The sequence below is a fragment of the Haliotis rufescens genome, unplaced genomic scaffold, assembly GCF_023055435.1.
Source record: "Haliotis rufescens isolate VD_foot unplaced genomic scaffold, xgHalRufe1.0.p SCAF_14, whole genome shotgun sequence".
Taxonomy (NCBI): domain Eukaryota; kingdom Metazoa; phylum Mollusca; class Gastropoda; order Lepetellida; family Haliotidae; genus Haliotis; species Haliotis rufescens.
The window spans coordinates 9,558,095-9,585,983 of NW_025963824.1; the positions used below are offsets into that span (position 1 = coordinate 9,558,095).

The 27,889-nt window shown below is 45.2% G+C and overlaps 1 protein-coding gene across 2 annotated transcripts; it reads left to right on the forward strand.

Moving 5' to 3' along the window:
* Nucleotides 1-49: 49 nt before the first annotated feature.
* Nucleotides 50-27,889, forward strand: LOC124145410 (zinc carboxypeptidase-like). Of its 2 annotated transcripts, none has more exons than XM_048395734.1 (11): nt 50-169; nt 3,330-3,411; nt 3,914-4,047; nt 4,615-4,714; nt 7,895-7,996; nt 11,913-12,017; nt 14,740-14,853; nt 15,720-15,810; nt 22,757-22,971; nt 24,907-24,994; nt 27,534-27,889. In XM_048395734.1, the coding sequence occupies exons 1-11, from the start codon at nt 72-74 to the stop codon at nt 27,713-27,715; spliced, it is 1,311 nt and encodes a 436-aa protein (XP_048251691.1). In that variant the 5' UTR covers nt 50-71; the 3' UTR covers nt 27,716-27,889. The 2 variants fall into 2 exon arrangements, with proteins under 2 accessions (XP_048251691.1, XP_046371116.2); XM_046515160.2 differs by lacking the exon at nt 50-169 and adding an exon at nt 1,316-1,444.

The window sequence follows — 27,889 nt, forward strand, 5'->3', positions numbered from 1 at the left end:
GCACACGGCACCTTCTGCTCGGGCATGTTATAAAGACAAAGGTTCTCCTCGCCGTGATATCTGACTTCAACATGTGGACGCTAATGTTGCTGACTGTCTGCCTCGCCCCTACGTATGGGGCGGCGGTTAGGGCAAAACCGGATAACCCGGAGAAAGAATCATATGTTGGGTGCGTATTTTTCTTTACTTGTTTTCTGAAACACATGGCACATTCGAATGATGACAGCATTTTTTCAGTTTATGTCAATAATTAATTCTCAAATGTGCATATTCACAATATGCAATTTTCACAAATACTATCTACCAGTTGAAAAGATCAACTGTTTTCATCTACACTACTGCTCAAAACCACTTACCTCTTTATCGCGATACAGTTACGGAAACGCGCCGCGGCGTGTTTGAGGAATTATCTTATTGAATCGCTGTGGTAGCGCAAAAGTGTCGCGAAAAGTTCGGCAAAAAGAGGTATGTTCTTGTGAACAGTAGTGTATGTAAAGATCTCATATGGAAGCTCGCAATGACCATTTGACCAATGATCTTCGAAAATTGTTAAAACTGTGATTTAATTATTTTAAAAGATGATGAACAGATCATTTATACAATATGGTATTAATTTATAAACTGACAGTCACAAGTAAGTATACACTAGAAAATTGATTTGATCAAAATTATATATATCAGAACGTACTAGGTTTAAAATAGTTGTCGACCAACTGCAGACTTAAGGTGAGGTGAGGTGAAATGGGGTTTTACGTCGCGTCCAAGATTATTGCACTTATATAGCGACATGCATGCACGTGTATGTGTGTGTGTGGCTGCTTGTGCTAGTCCGGACTGATGCCGATTCATAGTGCTAGCTCACTGAGATACCAAGCCGCAGTTTAACATGAATACCCCACTCAGACACAGTATACTGACTCCGAGCCGACCAGTCCTTGTTTCAGCCCCTTAATGCAGAGCGCCAGTCAGGGTAACAACAAGTACCATCTTTTAACGTCTGTTTGTATAACGCGGCCGGGGATCGAACCGTGGACCTTTCGCTCTCCGGGCGGACACTCTACCACTAGACCACGGAGGCGTCTTGGGCCTTGGAGGGGCCATGACGTTGCACTTTCTTGAAACAGCACATCAAGATAAGGCTCAAGCTATTGCTCTTTATTCAAGGTATTGTATACAGTTATGCCCCTCTGACAATGTCCTTGATTATGGACAATGATCTTGATTGTGGACAATACTGTGTAAAGGGGTTTATATCAATGAGTTATAAAATCCTTTGCACACGGCACCTTCTGCTCGGGCATGTTATAAAGACAAAGGTTCTCCTCGCCGTGATATCTGACTTCAACATGTGGACGCTAATGTTGCTGACTGTCTGCCTCGCCCCTACGTATGGGGCGGCGGTTAGGGCAAAACCGGATAACCCGGAGAAAGAATCATATGTTGGGTGCGTATTTTTCTTTACTTGTTTTCTGAAACACATGGCACATTCGAATGATGACAGCATTTTTTCAGTTTATGTCAATAATTAATTCTCAAATGTGCATATTCACAATATGCAATTTTCACAAATACTATCTACCAGTTGAAAAGATCAACTGTTTTCGTCTACACTACTGCTCAAAACCACTTACCTCTTTATCGCGATACAGTTACGGAAACGCGCCGCGGCGTGTTTGAGGAATTATCTTATTGAATCGCTGTGGTAGCGCAAAAGTGTCGCGAAAAGTTCGGCAAAAAGAGGTATGTTCTTGTGAACAGTAGTGTATGTAAAGATCTCATATGGAAGCTCGCAATGTCCATTTGACCAATGATCTTCGAAAATTGTTAAAACTGTGATTTAATTATTTTAAAAGATAATGAACAGATCATTTATACAATATGGTATTAATCTATAAACTGACAGTCACAAGTAATTATACACTAGAAAATTGATTTGATCAAAATTATATATATCAGAACGTACTAGGTTTAAAAAAGTTGTCGACCAACTGCAAACTTAAGGTGAGGTGAGGTGAAATGGGCTTTTACGTCGCGTCCAAGATTATTGCACTTATATAGCGACATGCATGCACGTGTATGTGTGTGTGTGGCTTCTTGTGCTAGTCCGTACTGATGCCGATTTATAGTGCTAGTTCACTGAGATACCATGCCGCAGTTTAACATGAATACCCCACTCAGACACAGTATACTGACTCCGAGCTGACCAGTCCTTGTTTTAGCCCCTTAATACCGAGCGCCAGATAGGGTAAAAACAAGTACCATCTTTTAACGTCTTTTGGTATGACGCGGCCGGGGATCGAACCCCGGACCTTCCACTCTCCGGGCGGACGCTCTACGCAAACTTAAGGTCTTAAACACAACTTTGATAACTGTATCAAATACATCAGCATCGGACAACCATTCTTCTTTGTTTCATTTTTTGCCTTCATCAAATATAGGTGTATACTTTCTTTCGCGTCCTGTGAAGATCTGGGTTAGAATTGGTCTTCAGCAACCCATGCTTGGGATCGGGTGGTCAGGGTCGCTGACTTGGTTGATGCATATCATCGTATCCCAGTTGCGTTGATCGATGCTCACATCAATCACTAGATTGTCTGGTCCAGGCTCGATTATTAGCTCACCTGGTCGGAAGGACCCAGGTGAGCTTATGCCATACCGTGGCGTCCGTCGTCCGTCCGTCTTCCGTACGCCAACAATTTAATCATACGACTTCTCTTTCTGAACCACTGATTGGAAATAAACGAAATTTGACTGGAAGCATCCCTAGCTGGTGGGGATTCACAATGGTGGGGCTGACCCCCAAAGGGGCTGAGGAGCTGGGCAAAATAGGGGTAATTTGGCTATATTGCTTTAAACGAATTCTTCTCTGGAACTAAGAGATAGTTATCAACCATATTTGGTTGGAAGCATTCTCCAATGGTGGGGATTCAAATTGGAGAAATGGAGGCGCTGAACAACCCTACTCCCACCCCCGAGGACTAAGGGGCGGGGCTAAAAAGAGTTTATAACTTTGACACAGTTAAGATCCCGACCGTATAACCATATGTAGTACAATTGAGAGTATAATGAGAGGAATGCACATATGCTACCGAAGTGGTAAACGTCTAAGACCTGCATCACTTTCCTCCCACATTAAGCTGACACGCCGTGATATAACTGGAATAATGTTAAAAGCGGCGTTAAACCCAACTCAGTCAGTCAGTCATTCTTGTTTACAAACTGCCGTCATATGGCTGTAATATTGCTGAGTGCGGCGTTGAACAACAAACACAAATTGGTATTTTTCTGTTTTTGGCCCGGCAGATTATTTAATTCGTGATTTGCTTCAGCCATCGCCTGGTCGGCGTGACGCCCACAAACAAAGAACAGGTTGAGTTCCTGCACGAGCTGGGTGAGACCGGCCACCTTGGGGTAAGAGTGAGTGAGTGAGTGAGTGAGTGAGTGAGTATGGTTTTACGCCTCTTTAAGCAATATTACAGCAACATCACGGCGGGGGACACCAGAAATGGGCTTCACACATTGTGCCCATGTCGGGAATCGAACCCGGGTCCTCAGCGTGACGAGCGAACGCTTTAACCACTAGGCTACCCGACCTCCTTTGGGTAAGAAGTCTTCACAACAGGCAACAGGTTATGCCTCAAGAATCGAGGGGGTCACAGGTGGCCCAGTGGTCGCATCGCCAGATATTGTAAGATCGCGCAAACTACCGCGCTTTAAGCACGCGTTTGTGCATGAGGTAAGCGCTTTACACGAATTCTAATTTTTGCATTATACAAACGTATTTTCTTACTAAATGTATTACAAAATAAGGTTGTCATGATGAATGTGGACAGTCATTTTTCGAGTCATATTTTGAGGGATAAAGGTGTGGGATTCTCCACGTGGTACAGTGTTTGGTGGCTTTGACTTTCAGTTGGACTTTTGGCTGGACCCAGTGCTGGACCACGAGACACGGGTTCGTGTGCCTCCTAACGTGTACGCCAGGTTTGTGGACCTGCTGACCCAGGCTGGACTGACCCACGTCGTAGTCGTAGAAGACGTACAAGGGTAAGTATGTTGTATATGTGTAGTGGTGGACAATGAACAAGAGTAAGTGTGTTGTATATATGTAGTGGTAAAAAGTAGTGAGTGAGTGAGTTGGGTTTAACGCCCCTTTTAACATTATTCCATATATATAAAGGCGTGTCAGCTTCAAGTGGGAGGAAAGCCCGAAGTGACGCAGGTCTCAGTCGTTTACCACTTCGGTGAAACCCACGAGCACGGGTATGGTGCTGACATACCTGGCAGCATAATCGGGGCGAACTGGGATTCGAACCCACAATCATAGGTTTCTGGCGTGCCCATATAGTATATATGTAGTGGTAGGAGATTACACGAATAAGTGTGTTGTATATATGTAGTGATAGAAGTTGTACACAAGTAAATATGTTGTATATATGTAGCGGTAGAAGATGTACACGAGTAAGTATGTTGTATATATGTAGTGGTAGGAGATGTATAAGACTAAGTATATTGTATATATGTAGAGACAAAAACCCAACACCTGATCTTGATACAACTGAAAATGCGAGTTGGCAACAAAAGTTGCGTTATGGATGTGCATATTGTTTTCAGAATGATCGACAACCCACCGGAGCTGGGACAGTATGACATGAGCACATACAACTTTGTCTCGGGGATAGCAGATCACACCAAATACCACCAGCTCTCCCAGGTTCGACATGTTTCCTTCTCATGCCACGTGTCTGAGCTACTGCACAAGCCCATGTGTTCAATCCATGTTTCCTTCTCATGCCACGCGTCTGAGCTACTGCACAAGCCCATGTGTTCAATCCATGTTTCCTTCTCATGCCACGCGTCTAAGCTACTGAACAAGCCCATGTGTTCAATCCATGTTTCCTTCTCATGCCACGCGTCTAAGCTACTGAACAATCCTATGTGTGTAATCCATGTTTCCTTCTCATGCCACGTGTTTAAGCTACTGAACAAGCCTATGTGTGTAATCCATGTTTCCTTCTCATGCCACGTGTCTAAGCTTCTGCACAAGCCCATGTGTGTAATCCATGTTTCCTTCTCATGCCACGTGTCTAAGCTACTGAACAAGCCCATGTGTATAATCCATGTTTCCTTCTCATGCCACATGTCTAAGCTACTGCACAAGCTTATCTGTCTAATCCATGTTTCCTTCTCATGTCACGTGTCTAAGTTACTGAACAAGCCCATGTGTGTAATCCATGTTTCCTTCTCATGCCACGTGTCTGAGCTTCTGCACAAGCCCATGTGTGTAATCCATGTTTCCTTCTCATGCCACGTCTCTAAGCTACTGAACAAGCCCATGTGTGCAATCCATGTTTCCTTCTCATGTCACGTGTCTAAGTTACTGAACAAGCCTTTGTGTGTAATCCATGTTCCCTTCTCATGCCACGTGTCTAAGCTACTGAACAAGCCTTTGTGTGTAATCCATGTTTCCTTCTCATGTCACGTGTCTAAGCTACTGAACAAGCCCATGTGTGTAATCCATGTTTCCTTCTCATGCCACGTGTCTAAGCTACTGAACAAGCCCATGTGTGTAATCCATGTTTCCTTCTCATGCCACGTGTCTAAGCTACTGAACAAGCCCATGTGTGTAATCCATGTTTCCTTCTCATGCCACGTGTCTATGCTACTGAACAAGCCCATGTGTGTAATCCATGTTTCCTTCTCATGCCACGTGTCTAAGCTACTGAACAAGCCTATGTGTGTAATCCATGTTTCCTTCTCATGCCACATGTCTAAGCTACTGCACAAGCCCATGTGTATAATCCATGTTTCCTTCTCATGCCACGTGTCTAAGCTACTGAACAAGCCCATGTGTGTAATCCATGTTTCCTTCTCATGCCACGTGTCTAAGCTACTGAACAAGCCCATGTGTGTAATCCATGTTTCCTTCTCATGCCACGTGTCTTAGCTACTGAACAAGCCTATGTGTGTAATCCATGTTTCCTTCTCATGCCACGTGTCTAAGCTACTGAACAAGCCAATGTGTATAATCCATGTTTCCTTCTCATGCCACGTGTCTAAGCTACTGAACAAGCCCATGTGTATAATCCATGTTTCCTTCTCATGCCACGTGTCTAAGCTACTAAACAAGCCTATGTGTGTAATCCATGTTTCCTTCTCATGCCACGTGTCTAAGCTACTGAACAAGCCTATGTGTGTAATCCATGTTTCCTTCTCATGCCACGTGTCTAAGCTACTGAACAAGCCCATGTGTATAATCCATGTTTCCTTCTCATGCCACGTGTCTAAGCTACTGAACAAGCCCATCTGTGTAATCCATGTTTCCTTCTCATGCCACGTGTCTAAGCTACTGAACAAGCCTATGTGTGTAATCCATGTTTCCTTCTCATGCCACGTGTCTAAGCTACTGAACAAGCCCATGTGTATAATCCATGTTTCCTTCTCATGCCACGTGTCTAAGCTACTGAACAAGCCCATGTGTGTAATCCATGTTTCCTTCTCATGCCACGTGTCTAAGCTACTGAACAAGCCAATGTGTATAATCCATGTTTCCTTCTCATGCCACGTGTCTAAGCTACTGAACAAACCTTTGTGTGTAATCCATGTTTCCTTCTCATGCCACGTGTCTAAGCTACTGAACAATCCTATGTGTGTAATCCATGTTTCCTTCTCATGCCACGTGTCTAAGCTACTGAACAAGCCCATGTGTGTAATCCATGTTTCCTTCTCATGCCACGTGTCTAAGCTACTGAACAAGCCCATGTGTATAATCCATGTTTCCTTCTCATGCCACGTGTCTAAGCTACTGAACAAACCTTTGTGTGTAATCCATGTTTCCTTCTCATTCCACGTGTCTAAGCTACTGAACAATCCCATGTGTGTAATCTATGTTTCCTTCTCATGCCACGTGTCTAAGCTACTGAACAAGCCTATGTGTGTAATCCATGTTTCCTTCTCATGCCACGTGTCTAAGCTACTGAACAAGCCTATGTGTGTAATCCATGTTTCCTTCTCATGCCACGTGTCTAGGCTACTGAACAAGCCCATGTGTGTAATCATCTCTAAATTGTGGGTCTAAAAGCTGTGGAGATTCACAACGTCAACATCTAAGGATTTTCAAAACAGAAAGCAGCTCTACATTATTTTATGCATCTTGTAGGTGAGGGAAAATGGGGTTTAACGTCGCGGTCAAAATTATTTCACTTACATGGCGACATGCATGTCCAGTTTCATAGTGCTAGCCACTAAGATGCCAGAGGTGGATAATCCCATTGTCGAGGAATCACTCGGGAAAAGAACCTATAGTTTTAATATAAAACACATTTCCGTCGAATATGGTGTGCTGCTCCTTATTGTAGGACATTTATGTAGTTCTCTGTCCTGTCACCGCTATGTTTGTAATGGAAGCTCAGTTAAACGGTGCGTGTGTCTGCTGATGGTCCTAAGGAATATTGCCGGTTTTATAATGCTCTCCCCAGTTGAACATAGATACCCCACTCAGACCCAGTTTACTGGCTCCAAGCTTACCAGTCGTTCTTTTACCCCCTTAACGCTGAGCGCTAGGCAGGGTATCAACAAGTACCATCTTGTAACGTCTGTTGGTATGACACGATCGGGAATCGAACAACTGACAGTGGGCTCTCCAGGCAGACGCTCTGTTCACTACGCCACGATAGCGGTGCATGGGATAGAAACAGCCTTGGCAGTTCTCTGTACATCAAATATAGTCAATCACTGCAGTATTTTATGCATCTCGCAGAATCAGGTATAGTGGCCATTTTCGATGCATGCAGTTCTCTGTACAGAGAGTAGAACTGACTTTGGCACTATTTTATGGAACAACGGCAGCAGTGATGCTATATACAGATGCACCTACACGTTGCCTTGTTTTCAGATCAATACCTACATAACAGGATTTGCCAACAGCTTCAGTGGAGTGACTGCATCCTCCTTAGCTCACAACACATACGAAGGCAGGAGCACCAGGTATCTCGAGGTAGGCGGTTCAAGTCCTCCTTACCTCACAATACATATGAAGGCTGGAGCACCAGGTATCTCCAGGTAGGCGGTTCGCGTCCTCCTTACCTCACAACACATACGAAGGCAGGAGCACCAGGTATCTCCAGGTAGGTGGTTCGCGTCCTCCTTACCTCACAACATATACGAAGGCAGAAGCACCAGGTATCTCCAGGTAGGTGGTTCGGGTCCGCATCCTCCTTACCTCACAACACATAGGTAGGCAGGAGCACCAGGTATCTCGAGGTAGGTGGTTCGCGTCCTTCCTCCTTACCTCACAACACATACGAAGGCAGGAGCACCAGGTATCTCGAGGTAGGCGGTTCGCGTCCACATCATCTTAACCTCACAACACATACGAAGGCAGGAGCACAAGGTATCTCGAGGTAGGTGGTCCGCATCCTCCTTACCTCACAACACATACGAAGGCAGGAGCACCAGGTATCTCGAGGTAGGTGGTTCGCATCCTCCTTACCTCACAATACATAGGAAGGCAGGAGCACCAGGTTTCTCGAGCTAGGCGGTTCGCGTCCACATCCTCTTAACCTCACAATACATACGAAGGCAGGAGCACCAGGTATCTCGAGGTAGGCGGTTCGCGTCCTCCTTACCTCACAATACATACGAAGGCAGGAGCACCAGGTATCTCAAGGTAGGTGGTTCGCGTCCTCCTTACCTCACAATACATATGAAGGCAGGAGCACCAGGTATCTCCAGGTAGGTGGTCCGCATCCTCCTTACCTCACAACACATACGAAGACAGGAGCACCAGGTTTCTCGAGGTAGGTGGTCCGCGTCCTCCTTACCTCACAACATATACGAAGGCAGGAGCACCAGGTATCTCGAGGTAGGTGGTCTCCATCCTCCTTACCTCACAACACATACGAAGGCAGGAGCACCAGGTATCTCCAGGTAGGTGGTTCGCGTCCTCCTTACCTCACAACACATAGGAAGGCAGGAGCACCAGGTATCTCGAGGTAGGTGGTCTGCATCCTCCTTACCTCACAACACATATGAAGGCAGGAGCACCAGGTATCTCGAGGTAGGTGGTTCGCGTCCTCCTTACCTCACAACACATAGGAAGGCAGGAGCACCAGGTATCTCTAGGTAGGTGGTCCGCATCCTCCTTACCTCACAACACATACGAAGACAGGAGCACCAGGTTTCTCGAGGTAGGTGGTCCGCGTCCTCCTTACCTCACAACACATACGAAGGCAGGAGCACCAGGTATCTCGAGGTAGGTGGTTCGCATCCTCCTTACCTCAAAAAACATACGAAGGCAGGAGCACCAGGTATCTCGAGGTATGTGGTTCGCGTCCCCATCCTCCTTACCTCACAACATATACGAAGATAGGAGCACCAGGTATCTCCAGGTATGGGGTTCGCGTCCTCCTTACCTCACAACACATACGAAGGCAGGAGCACCAGGTATCTCCAGGTAGGTAGTTCGCGTCCTCCTTACCTCATAATACATACGAAAGCAGGAGCACCAGGTATCTCGAGGTATGTGGTTCGCGTCCCCATCCTCCTTACCTCACAACACATACGAAGGCAGGAGCACCAGGTATCTCGAGGTAGGTGGTTCGCGTCCTCCTTACCTCACAATACATAGGAAGGCAGGAGCACCAGGTATCTCCAGGTAGGTGGTTCGCGTCCCCATCCTCCTTACCTCACAACACATACGAAGGTAGGAGCACCAGGTATCTCGAGGTAGGTAGTTCGCGTCCTCCTTACCTCACAATATATACGAAGGCAGGAGCACCAGGTATCTCTAGGTAGGTGGTTCGCGTCCTTCCTCCTTACCTCACAACACATACGAAGGCAGGAGCACCAGGTATCTCGAGGTAGGTGGTCTGCATCCTCCTTACCTCACAACACATACGAAGGCAGGATCACCAGGTATCTCCAGGTAGGTGGTTCGTATCCTCCTTACCTCACAATACATAGGAAGGCAGGAGCACCAGGTATCTCGAGCTAGGCGGTTCGCGTCCACATCCTCTTAACCTCACAACACATACGAAGGCAGGAGCACCAGGTATCTCCAGGTAGGTGGTTCGCATCCTCCTTACCTCACAATACATACGAAGGCAGGAGCACCGGGTATCTCGAGGTAGGTGGTTCGTGTCCTCCTTACCTCACAATACATAGGAAGGCAGGAGCACCAGGTATCTCGAGGTAGGTGGTCCGCATCCTCCTTACCTCACAACACATACGAAGACAGGAGCACCAGGTATCTCGAGGTAGGTGGTCCGCGTCCTCCTTACCTCACAACACATACGAAGGCAGGAGCACCAGGTATCTCGAGGTAGGTGGTCCGCATCCTCCTTACCTCACAACACATACGAAGGTAGGAGCACCAGGTATCTCGAGGTAGGTGGTTCGCGTTCTCCTTACCTCACAACACATACGAAGGTAGGAGCACCAGGTATCTCGAGGTAGGTGGTCTGCATCCTCCTTACCTCACAATACATACGAAGGTAGGAGCACCAGGTATCTCGAGGTAGGTGGTTCGCGTCCTCCTTACCTCACAATACATACAAAGGCAGGAGCACCAGGTATCTCGAGGTAGGTGGTCCGCATCCTCCTTACCTCACAACACATACGAAGGCAGGAGCACCAGGTATCTCGAGGTAGGTGGTCCGCATCCTCCTTACCCCACAACACATACGAAGGCAGGAGCACCAGGTATCTCGAGGTAGGTGGTCCGCATCCTCCTTACCCCACAACACATAGGAAGGCAGGAGCACCAGGTATCTCGAGGTAGGTGGTCCGCATCCTCCTTACCTCACAACAGATACGAAGGCAGGAGCACCAGGTATCTCGAGGTAGGTGGTTCGCGTCCTCCTTACCTCACAACACATACGAAGGCAGGAGCACCAGGTATCTCCAGGTAGGTGGTTCGCATCCTCCTTACCTCACAACACATACGAAGGCAGGAGCACCAGGTATCTCCAGGTAGGTGGTTCGCGAATTCATCCTCCTTACCTCACAATACATATGAAGGCAGGAACACCGGGTATCTCGGGGTAGGTGGTCCGCATCCTCCTTACCTCACAATACATACGAAGGCAGGAGCACCAGGTATCTCCAGGTAGGTGGTTCGCATCCTCCTTACCTCACAATACATAGGAAGGCAGGAGCACCAGGTATCTCGAGGTAGGCTGGTCACATCCTTCAATAAACTGCAGTCCTTATTGGACACCTGTGAAGAAGCCTGTATGTTATGGATTCCAAATACACGATCCGGTATTTCTTTTTAACTTAAAAGTGCAAGAATGTTAATTGACTTAATTGAAAACAAAACATGTAAGGCTTAAAGTTATTCGTTTTATTCTACGAAACACCAACTGCTGATATAAATAATTGTAATTATCAATGCATAAAAGTTTGATAATTTTGATTTAATAGGAATGAAAAGAATACGTATGAATGTACCTCATATGAAGTTGACCGACTCTCCATCATTCTCGGGGCCTCTTGTTTGGTATCTCCAGGGCTCACTGGCACAAAGGGATCTTAGCACTACAACTATTGTAAGCCTATGTTAAAGTATGGGAGTTACGATCATCTTAGCGCTATTATTGCTGATCACATGGCACGGATTAGAAGAGTGTCAGTATTTGCTACATGCAGACATTATGGGTGTACAGAAGGGGGAGGCTTTATATCCTTTAGGAGGTTCTTGGTGAGTTCCATTGGCGAGGGTCACAGGGATGAGTGTAGAGAAAGCTCAAGGCAAACTCGTAGCTGAGCTGTGGTGAACCTTTTCAGGCCTGACTATGCCATGACCACCCAACCCCTCTCCAACATTTTAATATGTATGATATTAACAGTAACAATAATGATAATAATGCCGACGACTATGATGACAACATAATTGTTACATCTTCTTGCAGATAACTGGTGGCAGCAGTTCGAACAAGAAGCGGATTGTCATCGAGGCTGGCATACATGCCAGAGAATGGATCACGCCGGCCTCCATGCTGTATTTTGTTGATAGGGTAACACACAACTATTGTAAACCATTTCCTGAGACTCATTATGGTGATCCTACATCAAGACTCATATCAAAGCCAGAGTAAATTTAAAAATGTCCTTCATGCTGAGTTATATCAAAGCTCTAACCAAATCTTTACAATGAAAATGTCCTACATGCTGAATTATATCAAAGCCCTAAACAAATCTTTAAAATAAAAAAAATGTCCTTCACGCTGAGTTATATCAAAGCCCTTAACATATCTTCAAAATGAAAGTGTCCTTCATGCTGAGTTTTATATCAAAGCCCTAAACCAATTTTTACAATGAAAATGTCCTTCATGCTGAGTTATATCAAAGCTCTAAACAAATCTTTACAATGAAAATGTCCTTCATGCTGAGTTATATCAAAGCCCTAAACAAATCTTTACAATGAAAATGTCCTTCATGCTGAGTGTTATCAAAGCCCTAAACAAATCTTTACAATGAAAATGTCCTTCATGCTGAGTTATATCAAAGCCCTAAACAAATCTTTACAATGAAAATGTCCTTCATGCTGAGTGTTATCAAAGCCCTAACAAATCTTTACAATGAAAATGTCCTTCATACTGAGTTATATCAAAGCCCTAAACAAATCTTAACAATGAAAATGTCCTTCATACTGAGTTATATCAAAGCCCTAAACAAATCTTTACAATGAAAATGTCCTTCATGCTGAGTGTTATCAGAGCCCTAACAAATCTTTACAATGAAAATGTCCTTCATGCTGAGTTATATCAAAGCCCTAAACAAATCTTTACAATGAAAATGTCCTTCATGCTGAGTTATATCAAAGCCCTAAACAAATCTTCAAAATGAAAATGTCCTATATGTTGAGGTTTATCAAAGCCCTAAACAAATCTTTACAATTTGAAATGTCCTATATGTTGAGGTTTATCAAAGCCCTTAACAAATCTTCAAATGAAAATGTCCTTCATGCTGAGTTCTATCAAAGCCCTAAACGAATCTTCAAAATGAAAATGTCCTTCATGCTGAGTTCTATCAAAGCCCTAAACGAATCTTCAAAATGAAAATGTCCTTCATGCTGAGTTCTATCAAAGCCCTAAACGAATCCTCAAAATGAAAATGTCCTTCATGCTGAGTTCTATCAAAGCCCTAAACAAATCTTTGCAATGAAAATGTCCTTCATGCTGAGTTCTATCAAAGCCCTAAACAAATCTTTACGATGAAAATGTCCTTCATGCTGAGTTCTATCAAAGCCCTAAACGAATCTTCAAAATGAAAATGTCCTTCATGCTGAGTTCTATCAAAGCCCTAAACAATCTTTAAAATGAAAATGTCCTTCATGCTGAGTTCTATCAAAGCCCTAAACGAATCTTTACAATGAAAATGTCCTTCATGCTGAGTTCTATCAAAGCCTTAAACAAATCTTTACAATGAAAATGTCCTTCATGCTAAGTTATATCAAAGCCCTAAACAAATCTTCAAAATGAAAATGTCCTTCATGCTGAGTTCTATCAAAGCCCTAAACAAATCTTTACAATGAAAATGTCCTTCATGCTGAGTTATATCAAAGCCCTAAACAAATCTTTACAATGAAAATGTCCTTCATGCTGAGTTATATCAAAGCCTAAACAAATCTTTACAATGAAAATGTCCTTCATGCTGAGTTATATCAAAGCCCTAAACAAATCTTTACAATGAAAATGTCCTTCATGCTGAGTTATATCAAAGCCCTGAACAAATCTTTAAAATAAATCTGCCCTTCATACTGAGTTACATCAAAGCCCTAAACGAATCTGTAAAATGAACATGTTCTTCATACTGACTTATATCAAAGCCCCAAACGAATTTTAAAAAATGAAAATGTCCTTTATACTGAGTTACATCAAAGCCCTTAACAAATCTTTACAGTGGAAATGTCCTATATGTTGAGGTTTATCAAAGCCCTTAACAAATCTTCAAATGAAAATGTCGTTCATGCTGAGTTATATCAAATCCCTAAACAAATCTTTAAAATGAAAAAGGCCTTAATCAAGAATTATATCAAAGCAATTCAAAAACAAATCTTCAATGTTGCTCAAAGATTCCATCTTTTTAGGAAAGATTCAGAAGCTGACATTGTTCGAAAATACGAAACAGTACACAAGGAACGTCATCACATTTCTACCCAATGTGTTACCTTGGGGACAAATGATTAGACATAGTGTGCCGCATTTGGTCGATCTAATGTGTTCCCCGTCGATAAGTAGATATATATAAACAGTGCAGAACTGACCAGGTCTGTGAAAGGCATTTAGAAGTGAAACATATTAGGAGAATGTATGGATGTCAACTTCTTTATAATGAGGAACACAACGTTTCGAAGTATATGAATGATTATTCACCTGATGAAGGAGTAAGCATATACAGTAAACTACGGTTATGACGAACTCAAAGGGACCACTTATTTTAGTTCGTTATAACCGTAGTTCGTTATAAGCATATATATAGCATATAAACATCAAATGGCCGGGACTAAAAAATAAGTTCGTTATATCGGTCAGTTCGTTATAAGCGTGTTCGTTATAACCGTAGTTTACTGTACTCCGAAACGTTGTGTTCCTCATAATATAGAATATGCTTACTCCAACATCGGGTGAATAATCATTCATATACTCCAAAACGTTGTGTTCCTCCTAATCAAGAAGTTGACATCTATAAATTCTCTTCCTTATGCAGAACTGATGTTTTGACATTCCATTACAGATGCTTCACGAACGCTCTAACCCCGGAAGCCAGGCAGAATACCTTTACAACAACTTCGAATGGTATATTGTTCCTGTCACCAACCCTGACGGATATTCCTACACACACACCAATGTAAGTACATCGTGTCTACCCCCTGTCTCCACCCTGAAGGGACCGCCTCCGTGGTCTACTGGTAGAGCGTCCGCCCGGAGAGCGGAAGGTCCGGAGTTCGATCCCCGGCCGCGTCATACCGACAGACGTTAAAAATGGTACTTGTTGCTACCCTGTCTGGCGCTCGGCATTAATGGGCTAAAACAAGGACTGGTCGGCTCGGAGTCACTATACTGTGTCTGAGTGGGGTATTCATGTTAAACTGCGGCATGGTATCTCAGTGAGCTAGCACTATCAGACCGCCCTGACGGATATTCCTAAACACACACCATGAAGGTACATTGTCACTGCCCGCTGTCTCCACCCTGATGGGGTTACAATGTGAGTGAGTGAGTTGGGTTTAACGCCGCTTTTAACAGTATTCCAGTTATATCACGGCGTGTCAGCTTAATGTGGGAGGAAAGCCCGAAGTGATGCAGGTCTCAGACGTTTACCTCTTCGGTGAAACCCACGAGCACGGGCATGGTGCTGACAAACCTAGAATCGATGCGAACTGGGATTCGAACCCACAATCATAGGTTTCTGGCGTTCCCAAGGGACGCATCTCTGCACAGCGAGTGCCCCCGTGCCCCCAATGGGGTAACAAATGTATGTGACAAAATCCTTTCCATGTTCAGAAGAAATCAGCGCCAAAAGTAGAGTCGATTGCCCGATTCCAACTGCATTGTCAGCATGTGTTTAGGAATATCTGTGTTAAACCCCATTTCACCTCACCTGCAACGAAATGTGTTAATACAAGAATGATTTACAAGAATGTAACAGTAATGTATCAGTATGTATTTTCTGTTAAGAGCATCATTTACTTTTATGCCGGTCCATTTTTACAGAGTCGACTTTGGAGGAAGAACCGAAACATCTGCTCTGGTACCAACAGTCGGGGAATTGACCTGAACCGCAATTTTGACGCCAACTTCGGAGGTAGATGGAAAAAACAATATCGCAAATGATGCCATTTCCAAGGGTCTATGATTGTGTTCCCATTCATTGCGGTTCATCTGCCTGCCTTTGACGAGACACGGTGTTTTGTCTGAGTTCTGGTAGCCTTTGACGAGACACAGCGTCTTGTCTGAGTTCTGGTAGCCTTTGACGAGACACAGCGTCTTGTCTGAGTTCTGGTAGCCTTTGACGAGACACAGCGTCTTGTCTAAATTCGGGTAGCCTTTGACGAGACGCACATTTTGTCTGAGTTCTAATAGCGTTTGACGAGACAAAGCGTCTTGTCTGAGTTCTAATAGCCTTTGACGGGACACAGCGTCGTGTCTGAGGTCGGGTAGCCTTTGACGAGACATAGGGTCTTGTCTGAGTTCTGGTAGCCTTTGACGAGACACAGGGTCTTGTCTGAGTTCTGATAGCCTTTGACGAGACACAGGGTCTTGTCTGAATTTGGGTAGCCTTTGACGAGACATAGGGTCTTGTCTGAGTTCTGGTAGCCTTTGACGAGACACAGGGTCTTGTCTGAGTTCTGATAGCCTTTGACGAGACGCAGCGTCTTGTCTGAGGTCGGGTAGCCTTTGAGGAGACACAGCGTCTTGTCAGTTCTGGAAGCCTTTCACGAGACGCAGCGTCTTGTCTGAGTTCTGGTAGCCTTTGACGAGACGCAGCATCTTGTCTGAGGTCTAATAGCCTTTGAAGAGAGACAGGGTCTTGTCTGAGTTCTGATAGCCTTTGACGAGACAGAGCGTCTTGTCTGAGTACTGATTGCCTTTGACGAGACGCAGCGTCTTGTTTGAGTTCTGATAGTCTTTGACGAGAAACAGCGTCTTGTCTAAATTCGGGTAGCCTTTGACGAGACGCAGCATCTTGTCTGAGTTCTGATAACCTTTGACGAGAAACAGCGTCTTGTCTGAGTTCTGATAGCCTTTGACAAGACGCAGCGTCTTGTTTGAATTCTGATAGCCTTTGACGAGAAACAGCGTCTTGTCTGAGGTCGGGTAGCCTTTGACGAGACACAGCGACTTGTCTGAGTTCTGATAGCCTTTGACGAGAAACAGCATCTTGTTTGAGTTCTGATAGCCTTTGACGAGACACAGCGTCTTGCTTGAGTTCTGGTTGCGTTTTGCGAGACACAGCCTATTGTCTCAGTTCTGATAGCCTTTGACGAGACACAGTGCCTTGTTTGAGTTCTGATAGCCTTTGACGAGACGCAGCGTCTTGTCTGAGGTCTGATAGCCTTTGACGAGACACAGCGTCTTGTCTGAGTTCTGATAGCCTTTGACGAGACGCAGCGTCTTGTTTGAGTTCTGATAGCCTTTGACGAGACACAGCGTCTTGTCTGAGGTCGGGTAGCCTTTGACGAGACACAGCGTCTTGTCTGAGGTCTGATAGCCTTTGACGAGAAACAGCGTCTTGTCTGAGTTCTGGTAGCGTTTTGACGAGACACAGCGTCTTGTCTAAATTCGGGTAGCCTTTGACGAGACGCACATTTTGTCTGAGTTCTAATAGCGTTTGACGAGACAGAGCGTCTTGTCTGAGTTCTAATAGCCTTTGACGAGACACAGCGTCGTGTCTGAGGTCGGGTAGCCTTTGACGAGACATAGGGTCTTGTCTGAGTTCTGGTAGCCTTTGACGAGACACAGGGTCTTGTCTGAGTTCTGATAGCCTTTGACGAGACACAGGGTCTTGTCTGAATTCGGGTAGCCTTTGACGAGACATAGGGTCTTGTCTGAGTTCTGGTAGCCTTTGACGAGACACAGGGTCTTGTCTGAGTTCTGATAGCCTTTGACGAGACACAGGGTCTTGTCTGAATTCGGGTAGCCTTTGACGAGACACAGGGTCTTGTCTGAATTCCGGTAGCCTTTGACGAGACACAGCGTCTTGTCTGAATTCCGGTAGTCTTTGACGAGACACAGCGTCTTGTCTAAATTCGGGTAGCCTTTGACGAGACGCACATTTTGTCTGAGTTCTGATAGTCTTTGACGAGACACAGCGTCTTGTCTGAGGTCGGGTAGCCTTTGACGAGACACAGCGTCTTTTCTGAGTTCTGATAGCCTTTGACGAGAAACAGCGTCTTGTCTGAGGTCGGGTAGCCTTTGACGAGACACGGCATCTTCTCTGAGTTCTGATAGCCTTTGACGAGACACAGGGTCTTGTCTGAGGTCTAATAGCCTTTGACGAGACACGGCGTCTTGTCTGAGTTCTGGTAGCCTTTGACGAGACACAGCGTCTTGTTTAAATTCGGGTAGCCTTTGACGAGACGCACATTTTGTCTGAGTTCTAATAGCCTTTGACGAGACACAGCGTCGTGTCTGAGGTCGGGTAGCCTTTGACGAGACATAGGGTCTTGTCTGAGTTCTGGTAGCCTTTGACGAGACACAGGGTCTTGTCTGAGTTCTGATAGCCTTTGACGAGACACAGGGTCTTGTCTGAATTCGGGTAGCCTTTGACGAGACATAGGGTCTTGTCTGAGTTCTGATAGCCTTTGACGAGACACAGGGTCTTGTCTGAGTTCTGATAGCCTTTGACGAGACACAGGGTCTTGTCTGAATTCGGGTAGCCTTTGACGAGACACAGGGTCTTGTCTGAATTCCGGTAGCCTTTGACGAGACACAGCGTCTTGTCTGAATTCCGGTAGTCTTTGACGAGACACAGCGTCTTTTCTAAATTCGGGTAGCCTTTGACGAGACGCACATTTTGTGTGAGTTCTGATAGTCTTTGACGAGACACAGCGTCTTGTCTGAGGTCGGGTAGCCTTTGACGAGACACAACGTCTTGTCTGAGGTCTAATAGCCTTTGACGAGTCACAGCATCTTCTCTGAGTTCTGATAGCCTTTGACGAGACACAGGGTCTTGTCTGAGGTCTAATAGCCTTTGACGAGACACGGCGTCTTGTCTGAGTTCTGGTAGCCTTTGACGAGACATAGCGTCTTGTCTAAATTCGGGTAGCCTTTGACGAGAAGCAGCATCTTGTCTGAGTTCTAATAGCCTTTGACGAGACACAGCGTCTTGTCTGAGTTCTAATAGCCTTTGACGAGACACAGCGTCGTGTCTGAGGTCGGGTAGCATTTGACGAGACATAGGGTCTTGTCTGAGTTCTGATAGCCTTTGACGAGACACATGGTCTTGTCTGAATTCCGGTAGCCTTTTACGAGACACAGCGTCTTGTCTGAATTCCGGTAGCCTTTGACGAGACACAGGGTCTTGTCTGAATTCGGGTAGCCTTTGACGAGACACAGGGTCTTGTCTGAATTCCGGTAGCCTTTGACGAGACACAGCGTCTTGTCTGAGTTCTGATAGCCTTTCACGAGACGCAGCGTCTTGTCTGAGTTCTGATAGCCTTTGACGAGACGCAGCGTCTTGTCTGAGTTCTGATAGCCTTTGACGAGACGCAGCGTCTTGTCTGAGGTCGGGTAGCCTTTGAGGAGACACAGCGTCTTGTCAGTTCTGGAAGCCTTTCACGAGACGCAGCGTCTTGTCTGAGTTCTGGTAGCCTTTGACGAGACGCAGCATCTTGTCTGAGGTCTAATAGCCTTTGAAGAGAGACAGGGTCTTGTCTGAGTTCTGATAGCCTTTGACGAGACACAGCGTCTTGTCTGAGTACTGATTGCCTTTGACGAGACGCAGCGTCTTGTTTGAGTTCTGATAGTCTTTGACGAGAGACAGCGTCTTGTCTAAATTCGGGTAGCCTTTGACGAGACACAGCGACTTGTCTGAGTTCTGATAGCCTTTGACGAGAAACAGCATCTTGTTTGAGTTCTGATAGCCTTTGACGAGACCCAGTGCCTTGTTTGAGTTCTGATAGCCTTTGACGAGACGCAGCGTCTTGTCTGAGTTCTGATAGCCTTTGACGAGACGCAGCGTCTTGTTTGAGTTCTGATAGCCTTTGACGAGACACAGCGTCTTGTCTGAGGTCGGGTAGCCTTTGACGAGACACAGCGTCTTGTCTGAGGTCTGATAGCCTTTGACGAGAAACAGCGTCTTGTCTGAGTTCTGGTAGCCTTTGACGAGACACAGCGTCTTGTCTAAATTCGGGTAGCCTTTGACGAGGCGCACATTTTGTCTGAGTTCTAATAGCGTTTGACGAGACAGAGCGTCTTGTCTGAGTTCTAATAGCCTTTGACGAGACACAGCGTCGTGTCTGAGGTCGGGTAGCCTTTGACGAGACATAGGGTCTTGTCTGAGTTCTGGTAGCCTTTGACGAGACACAGGGTCTTGTCTGAGTTCTGATAGCCTTTGACGAGACACAGCGTCTTGTCTGAATTCGGGTAGTCTTTGACGAGACATAGGGTCTTGTCTGAGTTCTGGTAGCCTTTGACGAGACACAGGGTCTTGTCTGAGTTCTGATAGCCTTTGACGAGACACAGGGTCTTGTCTGAATTCGGGTAGCCTTTGACGAGACACAGGGTCTTGTCTGAATTCCGGTAGCCTTTGACGAGACACAGCGTCTTGTCTGAATTCCGGTAGCCTTTGACGAGACACAGCGTCTTGTCTGAATTCCGGTAGTCTTTGACGAGACACAGCGTCTTGTCTAAATTCGGGTAGCCTTTGACGAGACGCACATTTTGTCTGAGTTCTGATAGTCTTTGACGAGACACAGCGTCTTGTCTGAGGTCGGGTAGCCTTTGACGAGACACAGCGTCTTGTCTGAGGTCTAATAGCCTTTGACGAGTCACAGCATCTTCTCTGAGTTCTGATAGCCTTTGACGAGACACAGGGTCTTGTCTGAGGTCTAATAGCCTTTGACGAGACACGGCGTCTTGTCTGAGTTCTGGTAGCCTTTGACGAGACATAGCGTCTTGTCTAAATTCGGGTAGCCTTTGACGAGAAGCAGCATCTTGTCTGAGTTCTAATAGCCTTTGACGAGACACAGCGTCTTGTCTGAGTTCTAATAGCCTTTGACGAGACACAGCGTCGTGTCTGAGGTCGGGTAACATTTGACGAGACATAGGGTCTTGTCTGAGTTCTGATAGCCTTTGACGAGACACAGGGTCTTGTCTGAATTCCGGTAGCCTTTGACGAGACACAGCGTCTTGTCTGAGTTCTAATAGCCTTTGACGAGACACAGCGTCTTGTCTGAATTCGGGTAGCCTTTGTTGAAACACAGCCTCTTGTCTGAGTTCTGATAGCCTTTGACGAGACGCAGCGTCTTGTCTGAGTTCTGATAGCCTTTGACGAGACACTGCATCTTGTCTGAGGTCTGGTAGCCTTTGACGAGACACAGCGTCTTTTCTGAGTTCTGATAGCCTTTGACGAGAAACAGCGTCTTGTCTGAGGTCGGGTAGCCTTTGAGGAGACACAGCGTCTTTTCTGAGTTCTGATAGCCTTTGACGAGAAACAGCGTCTTGTCTGAGGTCGGGTAGCCTTTGACGAGACACAGCGTCTTGTCTGAGTTCTGATAGCCTTTGACGAGAAACAGCGTCTTGTCTGAATTCCGGTAGTCTTTGATGAGACACAGCGTCTTGTCTGAGTTCAGATAGCCTTTGACGAGACACAGGGTCTTGACTGAGTTCTGATAGCCTTTGACGAGACGCAGCGTCTTGTCTGAGTTCTGATAGCCTTTGAGGAGAAACAGCGTCTTGTCTGAGGTCGGGTAGCCTTTGACGAGACACAGCGTCTTTTCTGAGTTCTGATAGCCTTTGACGAGAAACAGCGTCTTGTCTGAGGTCGGGTAGCCTTTGACGAGACACAGCGTCTTGTCTGAGTTCTGATAGCCTTTGAGGAGAAACAGCGTCTTGTCTGAGGCCGGGTAGCCTTTGACGAGACGCAGGATCTTGTCTGAGGTCTAATAGCCTTTGACGGGACACAGGGTCTTGACTGAGTTCTGATAGCCTTTGACGAGACACAGGGTCTTGTCTGAGTTCTGATAGCCTTTGACGAGACACAGCGTCTTGTCTGAATTCGGGTAGCCTTTGTTGAAACACAGCCTCTTGTCTGAGTTCTGATAGTCTTTGACGAGACGCAGCCTCTTGTCTGAGTTCTGATAGCCTTTGACGAGACGCAGCGTCTTGTCTGAGTTCTGATAGCCTTTGACGAGAAACAGCGTCTTGTCTGAGGTCGGGTAGCCTTTGATGAGACACGGCGTCTTGTCTGAGTTCTGGAAGCCTTTGACGAGACGAAGCGTCTTGTTTGAGGTCGGGTAGCCTTTGACGAGAAACAGCATCTTGTCTGAGGTCTAATAGCCTTTGACGAGACACAGGGTCTTGACTGAGTTCTGATAGCCTTTGACGAGACACAGGGTCTTGTCTGAGTTCTCATAGCCTTTGACGAGACACAGGGTCTTGTCTGAATTCGGGTAGCCTTTGTTGAAACACAGCCTCTTGTCTGAGTTCTGATAGCCTTTGACGAGACACAGCGTCTTTCTGAGGTCTGATAGCCTTTGACGAGACAGAGCGTCTTGTCTGAGTTCTGATAGCCTTTGACGAGACACAGCGTCTTGTCTGAGTTCTGATAGCCTTTGACGAGACGCAGCGTCTTGTCTGAGGTCGGGTAGCCTTTGATGAGACACAGCGTCTTGTCAGTTCTGGAAGCCTTTGACGAGACGCAGCGTCTTATCTGAGTTCTGGTAACCTTTGGCGAGACGCAGCGTCTTGTCTGAGTTCTGATAACCTTTGACGAGACATAGGGTCTTGCCTGAGTTCTGATAGCCTTTGACGAGACCTGGGGTCTTGTCTGAGTTCCGGTCTTGTCTGAGGTCTGGAGTATAGAAGACTTTAAAATGGACCGTTCATGAGTCCGTTCGTCAGGCAGCTGTTGATAGAACAGTTCCTGAATCTCAGCTTCTTCTCTGTGGCGTAAAGACGTGACAAGCACCTGACCTGACCTGACCCGACCCGACCCGACCCGACCCGACCAGACCAGACCCGACCCGACCCGACCCGACCCGACCCGACCCGACCCGACCTGACCCGACCTGACCTGTGTTTTTCAGGGGGTGGTTCTTCTAGCAGCTGTGCATCAGACACATATCGAGGCCCCAGCGCCTTCTCTGAGGCGGAGAGTCGCAACATGCGTGATCTGGTCAGCTCCATCAAGGCGACAAAGGGCGCCATCTCCGCCTACATCTCCGTCCACTGCTATTCCCAGTATCTGCTCACGCCCTACGGATACGCCTACAACACTGTACCAGCTAATGATGCTGAAATTGTGAGAAGTCAAGTAGCTATAGTTTCCTTATGAGTCCTTAGATGTATTCTCGACTCTTGAAGATCCGGTTTAAAAAAGGTCTTCAGCACCCTTGATAGCCGTGAGAAGCAAAACTGCTCGCTTACATGGTTAATGCATGTCATCGTATCCCAGTTTCGTGGGTCGATGGCCACAATACCATTATGGTCAAATATGTACATAATCAACAAGACCCGTGACGATCCGGGGTCTTCAGCAACCCATGCTTGCCATAAAAGGCTTGTCGTAAGAGGCGACTATCGGGATCGAGTGGTCATGCTCGCTGACTTGGTTGATGCCTGTCATCGTATCCCAATTGCCGGGGTCGATGCTCATGATGTCAATCACTGGATTGTCTTGTCCAGACCCGATTATGTACAGACCGCCGTCATATAGCTGGAATATTGCAGAGTGCGGTGTTAAACAACAAACAAACAATCAAAACAGCTAGTGGGACTTCTCCCAAGATGCGCTTCCTTGCCATACCCACCCAGAACTTTTCGGAAAATGTGAAGACTCCCAAACACTGCAGCCTTCTGCTTTACCCAGATTATCAGAAGGGCTGTCGCCACCATATAGCTTGAGTGAGTGGGTCTGGTTTTACGCCGCTTTTAGCAATATTCCAGCAATAACACGGCGGGGGACACCAGAAATAGGCTTCATACTTTGTTCCCATGTTGGGAATCGAACCCGGGTCTTCGGCGTGACGAGCGAACGTTTCAACCACTAGGCTACCCGACCGTCCCCATGTAGCTGGAATATTGCCGAGTTCGGCAAAAATCAAACAAACAAACAAATTAGCAGCACAGCGGTGTTTACTTTTATAACTCCACAAACGCAAAAACATGTTGAAGCTAATTCTTTGACATAAATACAACAATAATAATTTCACTGACTTCATATTTAATCGGCGGCACGGGTGGACCAGTCGTCTAAGGCGCTGCGATTCGCTGTGCAGAGTTGCGTCCCTTAGGCACGCCAGAAACCTATGATTGTGGGTTCGAATCCCGGTTCGCCCCGATTATGTTTCTAGGTTTGTCAGCACCATACCCGTGCTCGTGGGTTTCACCGAAGTGGTAAACGTCTGAGACCTGCATCACTTCGGGCTTTCCTCCCACATTAAGCTGTCACGCCGCGATATAACTGGAATACTGTTAAAAGCGGCGTAAAACCCAACTCACTCACTCACTCACAATGAAGACACCGATAGGAAATCAATGACAATGTTAAAAAATTTGAATTTCAAAATTAAATCCTCTTATATATAAAGCAGTTAAAGAAACGATTGCGATGTTTCTTTCGTTTTGAGGGGCGTTAAGCAAGAAACCCACAAACAGTAGATCTCTATACATGTTCCTCCATCATCTAAAGGGGCGGTCGGGTAGCCTGGTGGTTAAAGCGTTCGCTCGTCACGCCGAAGACCCGGGTTCGATTCCCGACATGGGTACAATGTGTGAAGCCCAATTCTAGTGTCCCCCGCCGTGATATTGCTGGAATATTGCTAAAAGCGGCGTAAAACCATACTCACTCACTCTTTCGTTTTGAATTAAGATGTTGCCAAGCTCACCTGGTCTTAGTTTTTGTGTGTTCTCAAAAAGCGTTTGAATCTTGGAGTGAGTGAGTGAGTATGGTTTTACGCCGTTTTTAGCAATATTCCAGCAAAAACACGGCGGGGGACACCAGAAATAGTCTTCACATATTGTACCCATGTCGGGAATCGAACCCGGGTCTTCGGCGTGACGAGCGAACGTTTCAACCACTAGACTACCCGACCGCCCCTTGAATCTTAGAAGCCACGTCACTATCATCATGACTAATTATCAATATTAATAACATTGTCTACAGGTAAACCTAGTCTACAGGTGACCTAATGTATGATGATTGTGTTTTTCTATCATTATTTAAATGACTTCGCAGAGACGGATCACAAACTTGGCCCGAACAGCCATCTTGAATCGACCCGACGGGAAAAGTTATGTAGTCGGCACTCCAGCTGAGATTTTGTGTAAGTAATGTGTCGTTTTTCAACATCTTGAAATGTGTCGTAATGGTCCTCGTCATCACATCACTCTCTTTTTTGACAGCAAAGTAGCAGTTTCGTGTGTTTGGGGAGAGTTAAATACTGTTATAGACGTTTGTAAAACTCTCCAAAGTACGTGCGACATTGATGCGTTTGCTGCAAAAGCCTAATGGGGTCAAAATTGTAATATGGAAAAGACACGAAAAGAAATTCGTCACAACGGAAAAAAAGATTCTTTACTAGGGAAATAATTTCGTTTTACGGATTCGTTAATATGAAAATAAATTCGTTATTTCGAAAAAAGATTCGTTATAACGAAATAAAATTCGTTATTTCAAAAATAAATTCGTTATAACGGAAAAGAATCGTTATTGCGAAAATAATTTCGTTATCACGGAAATAATTTTGTATAACGGAAAAAAAATTTCGTTATTACGGAAATCATTTCGTTATTACGGAAAACGGAAAAAGATTCCTTATAACGAATCTTTTTTCCGTTATAACGAATTTATTTTCGTAATAACGAATCTTTTTTCGTAATATCGAATATTTTTTTCCGTTTTAGCGTGATTTTTGCCGTAATAACGAATCTTTTTTTCCGTTATTTCTTTTCGTGTCCTTTCCATCTTTCAATTTTGACCTCAATAGGCTTTCGTAGTTTGCTCCCAACGCTGTAGGGCATTAATACACAGAACACATCCAGTACTGTCGGTGTGTAGTCTCGTCCCTTTGCCGTGCTATGATCCTTATTCTCACCATATGGTCTTGTTGCTTTTGGGTTTTACCCAGGCGTCTAAGGGGCTGCAACTCACTGTGCAGTGTTGCCTTCCAGCGTCCCAGTACTCCTTGATCGCGGGTTCGAATCCCGGTTCGCCCAGATTATATTTCTAGGTTTCTCAGCACCTTACCCGTTTTCGTTGGTGTCACCGTGTTAGACGTCTAAGCCAGCATCACTTCGGGCTTTCCTCCCACATTAAGCTGGCACGCCGTAATGTAACTGGAATACTGTTCAAACAGGCGTTAAACCAAATGACTCACGCTGTCTTCAATGTGGCCATGACCTTGGATTTTAAGTATTTAACCTGTGACATTTGTCTTTATTCAGCATACGAAACAGCCATTGACACTAGAACCGTTGGGTTCTTATTAAAATGTAACTGTATTGTAAAATCTATCTATGACAATTAGTCTATTTGCTTTGAAAATTTGATGAAATTTGTTATACGGTAAACTACGGTTATAACGAACTCAAGGGGACCACAAATTCTAGTTCGTAATAACCGTAGTTCGTTATAAGCATATATACAGCATATTAACATCAATTGGCCGGGGCCCCTGAGAGGGTATGTAAGACCACGTCTTTCAAAGTATGTTTATTTCTGCCACTTTTTTAATCGTAGTATATATGTTCGTTTAATCTGGCTAAATTTGTCATTAATCGCCAACAGCGGAAGAGATGATGTAAATCCGGCTGGGGTCCATGCAGGTAGCAAAAGTACTGTAAGTCCCCATGGACCCTAGCATGGTGATCTGCCTTCAACTGCTGGCGATCTGCAGCCCCTTTTTATATTGTACTGTTCATTTAGTGATATCGTTTTATGGTTTTATGCTAGTTTTAAACATTAATCTGTGATATTTTAGTAATTCTACTGTCCATCGATGACAGGTTTTATTTAGTTTAAATGTATGTATTAAAAAGGTATAACTTCTCATCACGATGTGGCTGAAATATTGCCGATGTGACGTAAAACAAACTCACTCCCTCACCCAAATGAGTGGGACAAGAAAATAAGTTCGTTATATCCGTCGGTTCGTTATAAGCGTGTTCGTTATAAACGTAGTTTGCTGTATGTTTAGTTCTAGGATTCAACACGTAGACTCAGTTTGGTTCTCTTTGAAATACAGAAAAATGTGAACATGTCGCTACCGAGCTAATGATCTTGAATGGCACACTTGCCATAATTCCAAGACGTTGCTAAACTGATGCAGCTGAACTATGTCGTGTACGTGTCTCCTTATGATGAAATTACTTTTTTATAAATCATCAGATTTAGTGTTTTTAGTCCTCAATATTTGGCTACAAATATTCGAATGTCAATTTTATAGATACTTTAAACTGTGGACTATATATCCAGGTGAGCTACAGTGCCATGGCACTATTTGTATGTATGATTTGCTCTCTTCTATCTGTGACTGAGCCTTTTCAGATACCTGTTAACTCGCCAACTGAGCCGTGAAGATACGGTGTAGAACAGGTCTTCACCAACCCATGCTTGTCGTAAGAGGCGACTAACGGGATCGGGTGGTCAGGCTCGCTGACTTGGTTGATGCATGTCATCGTATCCCAATTGCGTGGATCGATGTTCATGATGTCAATCACTGGATTGTCTGGTTCAGCCTCGATTATTTAAAGACCGCCGTCATATAGCTGGAATATTGCCAAGAGCGGCGTTAAACAACAAACCAACAAACAAACAAACAAACAACAACTCGCCCACTAACGTTTGTATTTCGTGTCATTCAGACGTTGCATCGGGAATCTCCGCCGATTGGGCCAGGCTCCGAGAAGAGATTCCATACACTATGACCTATGAACTCCGACCTTCTGCAGGGACCAGCAACGGGTTCGTCCTTCCGACAAGCGAGATAATCCCGACTGGAGACGAAGTGTGGGCCTCGCTGTTTGCCATTGCGTCGGAACTCTAGATGAATTCTGACAGCCCATTTCTGTCCAACTATTTACCAAAGTTGGCGGTAATTGGATAATTACGGTGGCCCAAAAGCGACATGGAGTCTGTTTTTCCATATTTTGATATTTCACTTACTTTTATCGTAACCTTTTGCAAATTAACACAATTGGTCATACAAATATGTAATAAA

What these genes read in the sequence shown, in the direction of transcription:
- LOC124145410 (XM_048395734.1), top strand. Translation starts at nt 72, where the DNA reads ATGTGGACGCTAATGTTGCTGACTGTCTGCCTCGCCCCTACGTATGGG. An exon ending in GTCGTAGAAGACGTACAAGG is followed by an intron (nt 4,048 to 4,614) that starts GTAAGTATGTTG and finishes TATTGTTTTCAG; the next exon opens with AATGATCGACAACCCACCGG. An exon ending in TTTTGACGCCAACTTCGGAG is followed by an intron (nt 15,811 to 22,756) that starts GTAGATGGAAAA and finishes TGTGTTTTTCAG; the next exon opens with GGGGTGGTTCTTCTAGCAGC.